The sequence below is a fragment of the Pundamilia nyererei genome, unplaced genomic scaffold (assembly GCF_000239375.1).
Source record: "Pundamilia nyererei isolate P.nyererei 1_Seehausen unplaced genomic scaffold, PunNye1.0 scaffold00019, whole genome shotgun sequence".
NCBI lineage: Eukaryota > Metazoa > Chordata > Actinopteri > Cichliformes > Cichlidae > Pundamilia > Pundamilia nyererei.
Genome location: NW_005187420.1, coordinates 2,517,362 through 2,526,665, shown reverse-complemented (window position 1 = coordinate 2,526,665; position 9,304 = coordinate 2,517,362). Strand labels below are relative to the sequence as shown.

General features: G+C 45.8%; 1 protein-coding gene across 1 annotated transcript in view; it reads left to right on the top strand.

Moving 5' to 3' along the window:
* slc9a5 (solute carrier family 9 member A5) overlaps window positions 1-6,899 on the top strand; it is a 23,048-nt gene extending 16,149 nt beyond the window's left edge. The window contains exons 11-16 of the mRNA XM_005726343.2: window positions 70-161; window positions 311-437; window positions 634-783; window positions 2,518-2,587; window positions 2,753-2,878; window positions 3,647-6,899. Of these exons, the coding sequence (XP_005726400.1) occupies window positions 70-161; window positions 311-437; window positions 634-783; window positions 2,518-2,587; window positions 2,753-2,878; window positions 3,647-4,263 (1,182 nt within the window). The 3' untranslated portion in view covers window positions 4,264-6,899. The remainder of the gene's footprint in view (window positions 1-69; window positions 162-310; window positions 438-633; window positions 784-2,517; window positions 2,588-2,752; window positions 2,879-3,646) is intronic.
* The last annotated feature ends 2,405 nt before the right edge of the window (window positions 6,900-9,304 follow it).

Sequence of the window (9,304 nt, the reverse complement as noted above, 5' to 3'; positions counted from 1 at the left end):
TGTGTGTGTGTGTGTGTGTGTGTGTGTGTGTGTGTGTGTGTGTGTGTGTGTGTGTGTGTGTGTGTGTAGGGTGGGAACGTCCTGACCTCAGCCAGACTGTCTCTGCCCTCGATGGCCAGCAGAGCCTCGTTCCCCGAAGTCACCAACGTCACAAACTATCTGTGAGTCACATGACTGCAAACTCTGCCCTGCCGGACTCATAAAAGTTTCAGGTTTCACCCTGTGCCCTTTGATAAGTGAATTATCAAACTCTTTGTGAGCTTTTCAGTTCTGACTGGCCTGAATGCTCGCTGATGTTTGTCTGTTCCAGACGTGAGAACGGCAGCGGTGTGTGTCTGGACCTCCAGGTCATCGATAACATTCCTGGAGCCAAAGTGGAGGAGGACATGGAGACGCACCATGTCCTCGCTGGAAACCTGTACAAACCCAGGAGACGGGTAAGTTTTTCCCTTCTTGGAGCCCCAAGGTTTCTTAAAGTTGTGGAGATTGTGTTGGAGGGCACTCAAGATGTTTCAGGGTCTTTAAAGTCATTATTGAGATCTTTAAAGAAGATCAGGACAGGGGAGCAGCTCTCACTGGGAAATGAAATGTGTTTGAGTGCGTGAGGCTGAGGCTGGTGTCCTCTGTGTTCAGTATCAGTCCCACTACAGTCGTCACTTCATGCCGCTGGGGGAGCAGGAGCGCCAGGACCGGGAGGTGTTTCAGAGGAACATGAGGAGCCGCATGGAGACCTTCAAATCCACCCGATACAAACGCCACAAGAAGGAGCGCAGCCTGAAAAAGGTGAGACGCATCAGTCACCGAAACAAGCTTTAACCAAAGTCCAGAGAAAACATAAAGTTCTGCTTAGTGCACCAGACGCCAGTTTTTTAGGAACAGCTTTTAGACTGTTCCAGGATTTAGTCGGTCCCAGGGTCCTTGGTCTTTCTTGTTAAACAGAATGATTGTGATGCTGAAATAACAGCTGTCGTTACAGACTGGTTTTTGCGGTTGTCTAGTTTGGTTGGGATTTTTGTTTCACCTTTAATGAACCAGGAAGTGAAATGCTTGAGATTAAGAATCACTTTTCTGAGCATGAACAATGTATTTTTTTTAATCAAGAGAAAACCCATGACCTGCTCTGTTTGGACTGAATGGATCTGGAACGATCAGATGACTCCTGATGATGATGATGGAGGAAAATACAGTACAGTAGATGTACTTCATAAAGTGTTTCTACTTCTACTTCTACTGTACTGTAGCTGGAAAATGTTTCCTTTGGTGTCACAGCAAAAATTTTATGGGTAAAGATTATGAAGACAAACAGTGTCATTGTGTTGTGAAATGAGTGAGTCTCATTGTGCACTGATCAGTTATGGTAAATGGCCTGTATTTGTATAGCGCTTTACACATCCAGTCATCCACCCATTCACACACGCTGGTGATGGCAAGCTACATTGTAGCCACAGCCACCCTGGGGCGCACTGACAGAGGCGAGGCTGCCGGACACTGGCGCCACCGGGCCCTCTGACCACCACCAGTAGGCAGCGGGTGAAGTGTCTTGCCCAAGGACACAACGACTGAGACTGTCCAAGCCGGGGCTCGAACCGGCAACCTTCCGATTACAAGGCGAACTCCCAACTCTTGAGCCACGATCGCCCCATCAGTTGTTTAAAGCTTGGCTTTGCTCTGCTCTCACTGGGCTTGTTTTGGGACTTAAAGTGCACATCATGCAGTACCTGCATCTGTTCTCACCGTTGCTCCAAATCGAGCATTTTTATTGGGTGTATATCTTCTGTAAGCTCAGTAAAGTCCTGCTAGTTTCCAGCTCAGGTCCATAATATCACAGAGAGGCTGACGGATCAGCTGGATGGCGAAATTTCTCTGTTTGTGTCGTGTGGGCGAAGCTGATTATGGAGGTGCGAGTTATTCATTCAGCTTTATTTATGCAGACATGATGCAGCGGACTACCTGTGCGGAAAGCTCAGTAAACAGAAAGAACCAGACGGACAGAAAATGACTGGATTATTTCTTAAAAACAAAGAAAGAAAAAGACATTCTGGAGTGAACCTGTTTTCACAAAGAATCCCATTTTACCACTAACAGCCCTCTAAATGACACGGTGCGGTCCGCAGATTACTATGGACACGTGGTGCATCGGTCGTTGGACGGGTCCAAGGAAATCTATATTTGAGACTTTTGTAACCGTTCATACTGAGTGACGCAGCTGGAAGATGAAAGAGAGAGACAACGTTTAAAGGTTTTAAAGAGGTTTTGAGTCTTAAACTTGTGGGGACGGGCACTTTGTCCCCACAAGTATAGTAGCAATCCAATTTTCTGTCCTCACAAAGATGTCTAAACGTGCACATGGATCCCTGCGTCAGTCTGTTTAACTGTAACATGACATTTGAGACTGCGAAACGGTTGGTGGATTACAGCGCAGAGGCTTTTACCGCTGTCTGTCACGAAGGACTCCTGATTGAAGGCCGGCTGCTTCCTGTTGTGGCTCACTGCGTTTGCTCTCTCCCCTTTCAACAGCGGCGAGGATCCGACGTCAAGGAGGACGGCAGCGATAAACCCAGACGTAACGTCAGCTGGCAGGACAAAGGTAACGCAAATAAAGAGAGAGCGCTGCAGCCTCAGCGGGCTCTTTCTACTTACCAACGCATCCACACATCTGCTCTGAACGTCTAAGGAAAGATTCCTCTGCCATCAGAGAGGATTTTAATGTCTCCACCTATCAGCAGACGTGATTCTCTGTCTTTGTGTTCAGATCCGGTGGTTGTTCCCGTGGAGACGGAGGACAAAGCTGAACATTCAGATCCAGAGAAAGACGAAGACGTCGGGATCACCTTCATAGCTCGGAAGGCCGAGACGCCAAAGCAGCGACCCAAATCGGGTAAAACGTCACTGTGTCACTCAAAAACTCAGTGGACCTCAAACTCTCTTATGTGTGTGAATCTGGATGTAATAAGTGAGGAGTGGAGTGGCAGACAGAGGGACACAGTAAGCTCATAATGTAGCAACTTATTAATCCGAAGGAAGACATGCTTTAAAGCAGGGGTGGGCAACTCCAGGCCTCAAGGGCCGGTGTCCTGCAGGTTTTAGATCTCACCCTGGGTCAACACACCTGAATCAAATGATTATTTCATTACCAGGACATTACAAGACACGTTGAGGAGGTCATTTAGACATTTAAATCAGCTGTGTTGGACCAAGGACACATCTAAAACCTGCAGGACAGCGGCCCTTGGACCATAAATTACAAAATTAAAATCATGTTGCATTCACAAAATGAACTGAACAGGCAAATAAAGCTGTGAAGTCATCAGGAAGTGTTTACTGAGCTAACAGATTAAGTGAGTTTTAGGGACATGTTCTCATAGACTTTAACTGAGCCAGACTTCTTGTAGAAAACAGAGGGGTCGCCCCCTGCTGGCTGCTAGGAAGACTGCAGATTTTGGGCACTTCAGTCTTGGCTTTACTTATTGGATCCAGAAGCTACATCCATGTTTGATTTGCAGTCCCTGAGGTGAACGTCTGATTAAAGTCACATGACTAACTAAAAGCAGAATCAGAATCTCCTCCTTTTCTTAGAGTGTGAACCTTTAAGTCTTTCAAGCCTCGCTGCTCAGTAACTATCCCCCTGTTGTGTCTCATCCTTCAGTGCCAGCAGCTCTGGAAGGGTGTCAAATTCCGCTACTACCACCACCACCACCTGCACCGCCCTCACCACCACCCGCACCCTCCTCACCAACCAGTGAAGACAGTCATTTGCCGTGGAAAGGCAGTCTGGGCTCGCCTCCCCCCTGCGTGTCTTTGGAGGCCACAAAGATCATCCCAGTGGACCTCCAGCAGGCCTGGAACCAGAGCATCTCCTCTCTGGAGAGCATCTCTTCCCCACCGGCCCCTGCTGAGCCCGTCCACCCACGGGTGAGCGCCCTCTCCAGGCTGGGTGGACCCCGCCCAGCTTCCTACACGCCACCCGGCAGCGCAGCGGGCAGCACTTTCTCCATCGGACCTCAGGTGTCTCAGGGCTCGTTCCTCTTCCCAGACAAGAAGAAGGAGGAGGAGGAAGAAGAAGAGGACGTGGAAGGGGGAGTGGCTGCGGAGATGCAGCCGCTCATGTCTTCCCTGAAGCCCCCCGGGCCATTGCCGCCTCCACCGCCGCCACCTAGCTCCGCCCCTGGCTCTGGGAGGAGGAGGACCCCCTGTGTGTACCTGAGGAGCCTGGTGACATCGCCCCCTCCTGAGCCTCACAGCAGAGGCCCCACCCAACTGTAACAGCAGATCCCAGATCAGTGGAACATCAGCCACCTGCAGAGCAGGGCTGGACTCCACCAATCAGCAGCTTCAGGATACTCACAGACATCAGGTGATGTGCTTCCTGTTAGGCCGTCCAATAGGAAACTAGCTCATCATCCATCCTCCCACAGCTGCACCTCTTAGCAGGTCCGATCTTCTCTCCTGTAGCCTGAGCTCCATGTGACCAACCTGCAGAGGTCAGAGGTCACCTGCTGCTTTTGATCTGCGCGTCACCAGCCGACACAGGTGCAGACAGGTGTTCAGATTCAGGTGACTGTTAGGCAGGTGAACGGTGTGATGTTACAGATTTTATCAGATCTCATGTTCAGACTCAAAGCAGCCGTGTGTTTATGTGTCTCTCGTGGCTTTCAGCTTCCTGTCTCCGCCTCTTTAGCCTTTTCATTTTCCTCAAAAATGCAGAGTTTTGTCTTTTGACCTCAAAGCAGGGTAAAGGGGGTCAGACTGATGGTACTCCAAAGCTCCACGTGGTTGTAGTTTTTGGACATGATTGAGTGAATTAGCTGAGTTCCTGCTGCTGTTTCATCAGGATCGTTTCTTCTCAGTCTGCGGCTCTCAGCTCTGAGCCCAGTGATGAAGCCTTAAAGCTTTCTGAAAAGGTTTGGTAATTCCTTCAGAAAGCTCTCTGTAGTTTTATCAGATAAACAGGAGGACATAGTGTATTTATTTGGAGCTATTTTTAGTGGCAGGCTAATCAACATCTAAGTCCAGAGCCAAGAGAAGTTTCCCTTCAAGGCTTTCTGATTCATTTTAAAAGTGGAGAGGCCACGAAACACTAACTATCTGTTCACCATCCGGAGGGACTCAAGCCTAGAATCAACCTGCCAACCCAGTGATTATCAGACAAAGCCCTACCGCTAGCACCACAGATGGATGTCCTCACAGTGGGCATAAAACCGAGGCACCTTAAACATCAGCGTTCTAGTAAAGATTAAATATGCAGCTTCCTGTCAGCTCTTCTCTCTCATAAACATGTTTGCCAGCTTTATTTATCCTGATGTCTGAGAGTGGATGGCAAACAGGGAGAGAGTTATAAGTAACTTTAAAAGCACGACCAGGGCCGTGAAGTCAAAGTGGCCTTTGTCTTTCTGTCAGAAAGTCCTGCAGACAAACTTCTTTAGTTGATCCTTTCAGTGTCTGTTTGAGTCTGTACGTGAACCGTCTGATCTCTGTGTGGCCTCATGGACAGAATCAGCTCAGTCTCGCTGCTGCTCTGCTGTAGGTCTGCGTAGGAAAATCTGTGTGTTATTGAGCAAATCTGCAATTTATGACTACGTAATCACGTATCAGCATATTCTTGCTGCAGATGGACATTAACAAAGTCCATTTGATTGCAAGTTGGAGGACAATTTCATATTTTATGTAGTTTATTACAAAGTGAAGGAGTTATAAGTGACATAGTGAGTGCAATATAATCACAGATTATGAATAAAACAATAAAAATAATCCTTGGTTGTAGCAAAGTGCATTCAAACCCCTCTCTGCAGCTGCTGACTTGGGCCTGATTTTACCTGTTTAATGTTGATTTGTTACTGATCAAATACCTTCACAAATTCAGAGGTTTTTTTTCCCTTTAAATGTCCTTTAATCAGTTGCTGGTTGAGGCAAATTTTCTGGTGCAGATTGTAAAACCCAACTGCAGACAGCAGCAGGGGGCGCTGCTGCACAGAGGGGTTAAGGCCTCCACCTGCTGCCACCCTTTAACCTGAGCTGATAGAAGCTTTTCTGACAGAGTTCTTTGCTTTGCTCCGAATCTGAATGTGTGTATTTATTCTGTCAAAGCTGCTCGTAAACCGTAAAAATCTGAAAATGTATTTTGTAAAACTGCAGACATATAAAATCTACAGAATAGTTTATTTTAAATGACCAAAGTGTGTAATAACAAGCATAATGAACATATCTATGGCGTGCGTCCGTCTGTAACTGCCTTACTCTGTCGTGTCTGTGTTCAGCTGTGTGTTGATTCAGTGTTCATCTCTTACTGCATGTGTTTTTCTGTGTGTGTGTGTGTGTGTGTGTGTGTGTAGAGGTGGACAACAGTCTCCGGGCCGTCCGCACGTTCTTATCCCACCAGCAGGCAAACATGTTTGTGTGATGTTTCTTTAGTTTTCTCTTGTTTTGCCAAAGAATGTTTTTTTGCCTTAACGTCTCATCGAGCTGCTTTTACTCTGTCAGCCGATCACAAATCTGCAGCATCTGCAGCCGCTCAGCTTCACCCTCAAAGTCCCGTCGGCCTCTCGATCCAGAAAGCACACAGAACAAAAAACTGACAGGAGATCTCACTGTTCTCCACAGTGCTGATGCTCCATAGACTGTATATAAAAGACAGCATCGTGTTTGAAGCCTCGGGCTGAGGTGGCTCTGACAGTCGCAAGAGAGCTGTGCCGTAAATCATAGCCGGCTTTATGCTCTGTTTTAGTTAAAGGGGACCATAATTTCCAAAATGAACATCGTGTTGTATTCAGTAAAACTTGAAACCAGAGTTTTAGACGATGCACTCATCAGGAACGTGCCGTAATAAATATAGAATAATCATATACATACAAATCCAAATATAGGGTTTTGTTTTTACAATTAGAGGAGACGCCCCCTGCTGGCCATTAGACATAATACGCTCTGCACTGGCTTCACTTTTCAATTTCAGACCCAGAAGCGACATCCAGCTTTGACCTGCACTTCAAAACATTTCAGCCGGAGTGAGCTAATTATAAAACTCTGTGAGTGTCACACAGGAAGCTGCAGGATGGAAGAAGGTTACAGTTTCTTTATTTTCCAAAGAATTTTCATTTTCAGTTTATTGATCTTTAAGTTGAAACTCCCTGCCTAACAGTATAGCTGCTGTTAGGTTTTTCGTTTTACTAGAGTGCAGGATTTAAGACATTCAGAGTAAATAAGTCTTTGCAAAGCCACCTGACTCACAGAAATGTCAACATCTCAACCTCAGTAAACACGCCAACGCCTGTTCCAGCTCGCTGAACTGACACATTTTTATTTTGTCCTTCATTTAAAACGAAGCGCCTGAGAACATCTCAGAATCCTGTAATATTTTGATTCAAAAATTAATCAGCTTTGCTTTAAAACGACTGATACATATTTTTTGTGGCATCCTGTTTTTGTAACTTCACACAGGTAAAGTTGGCATCCCAAGCACACACCAGACATTTTGGTCTTTCTTCTGTTCTTTTTCCTTCCTCGTTGCATGTTAGGCTGAAGCTACCCCTTGAAAAAGCTAACACAAAGTAGCAGCGCATGTGTAAATAACTGAAGTGCAAAGACCTGAATTAAGACGGAGTGAAGTGCACGCTGAGTGGCTGCAGCAGGCTGCTGTGATCTGCTTCGTCTCTGCTGTCGCCTCGTGGTGCAGCCGTGATAACAGGAAACATGTCGCTGCTTGTAGAGAGGTCTTCGCACTGTAAACATACTTGAACCTGGAGCTGATGCGGTGGATGCGAGGGGATGACCTCGCCGTGTCCAGTCGATCATTGCCGCAGTGATGCCTGAATCTCTGAGACGGGGGAACGTTCTGCACAGCGGCAGGTCTTCGTCTGTTAGGCCTGTGATTCGGGCCGTTGTTTGGAAAAATCCAATGAATCGTGTCTGTCTTTGTGCCAAATGTGTGTTAGCTTTGGCTTCGGCCCAGAGATCCAAGAGTCAATAAATGTGAGGAGTGTTTTTCTGAATGAGCCCACCTGTCTCCGTGCTTCTTTATTCTACCTGCTTTACTCTTTTGATGCTTTACTTTTAATGTCTGAGGGAAACTTGCTTCATTACGTCTGATACTGTTACTCAAGACTGTGCAGAGTAACAGAACCTAAAACGCCCTCAGAATGCAACCACCAATCAGTGGACAGATGTTTTTAAACTACACCTGTACACTGTAATGTACCTTAGCAGTGCACAGAAATACTATAATACACAGTAATTTATGCTACTTTATCCTTCTGCTCCATCTCATTTAAGACGAAATGTTATATTTTTACTTGACATTTATTTTACAGTTCTCCTTCAGAATATCAGACATCACTAAAATAAATGTTAGTAAAGTAAACATAATTTGAAGTGTTCTCAAACGGTGCAGTACTGGACTAAAAGTCGGCTCCACCCCAGAGTTTCAGTGCTTTATGTTCTTTCTGCTGGTTTCAGTTACAGCAGTAAAACATTCGATACTCTGGGAAGTTTTTCACTTCTGACATTTTCATCATTAATGTCGCTCGGTAGGTTTAGAATACCTCTGGTCTTGTGAAGGATTTTTCATTTGCAGGACTTTTACTATGATGGATGCAAAGAAGGCAAACAGCCCCTCTCTGGCAGCTGGCAGACAGAGTGTGTGCTAGACTGCAGCACATGAAAATGAACTCATTCGTACTTTGTATGAAACTTCCAATCAGATTTAATTATTGTTTCAGCTCAGTTTAACCCTTCTCCTGACCTTCCATTTAAAATAAAGCTGTGTTCACTCACAGCACCATCTTGTGGTACAAACTCGTATTACACTCATAGTACAGTTCAGCCCTTTTTTAGCTTCTGTTGGTATCTCTTCAGGACAATACACAGTAGATGTTTTTGGCAGTTAAACTCATAGTTTTTGTTTCTTCAGATTGGGCCGACAACTTTAGTTAATTTCAGAAGGTTCAGGAGTATTTTCAACATTTAAAAGCGTCAGAGTTAAATACCAGAGCCAGGTATTTACCAAGTTAAATACCTGGCTTGTTATAGCTGTAACAAGCCAGGGGCTGTGTGTAAATGTAAACCCGTTGAGCTGTATGTTATCAGTGCTTCTGAACAAAGCCTTACAGCACGTACTGTATGCATCATGTTGAAACAAGAACCGACATGCATTCATCTGGCCGTGCTGAAACTGTACAAATATTTCTCTTTACTTTTGTTGTTCCTGATTTGCTGCCAGATCTGCTGGTATGTACACAAACAAGGTCTTGACGAGGAGACTGATAATCAGATTATCTCTGAATGCAGCTCGCTTTGTAGTTCACCTCTGCAGACG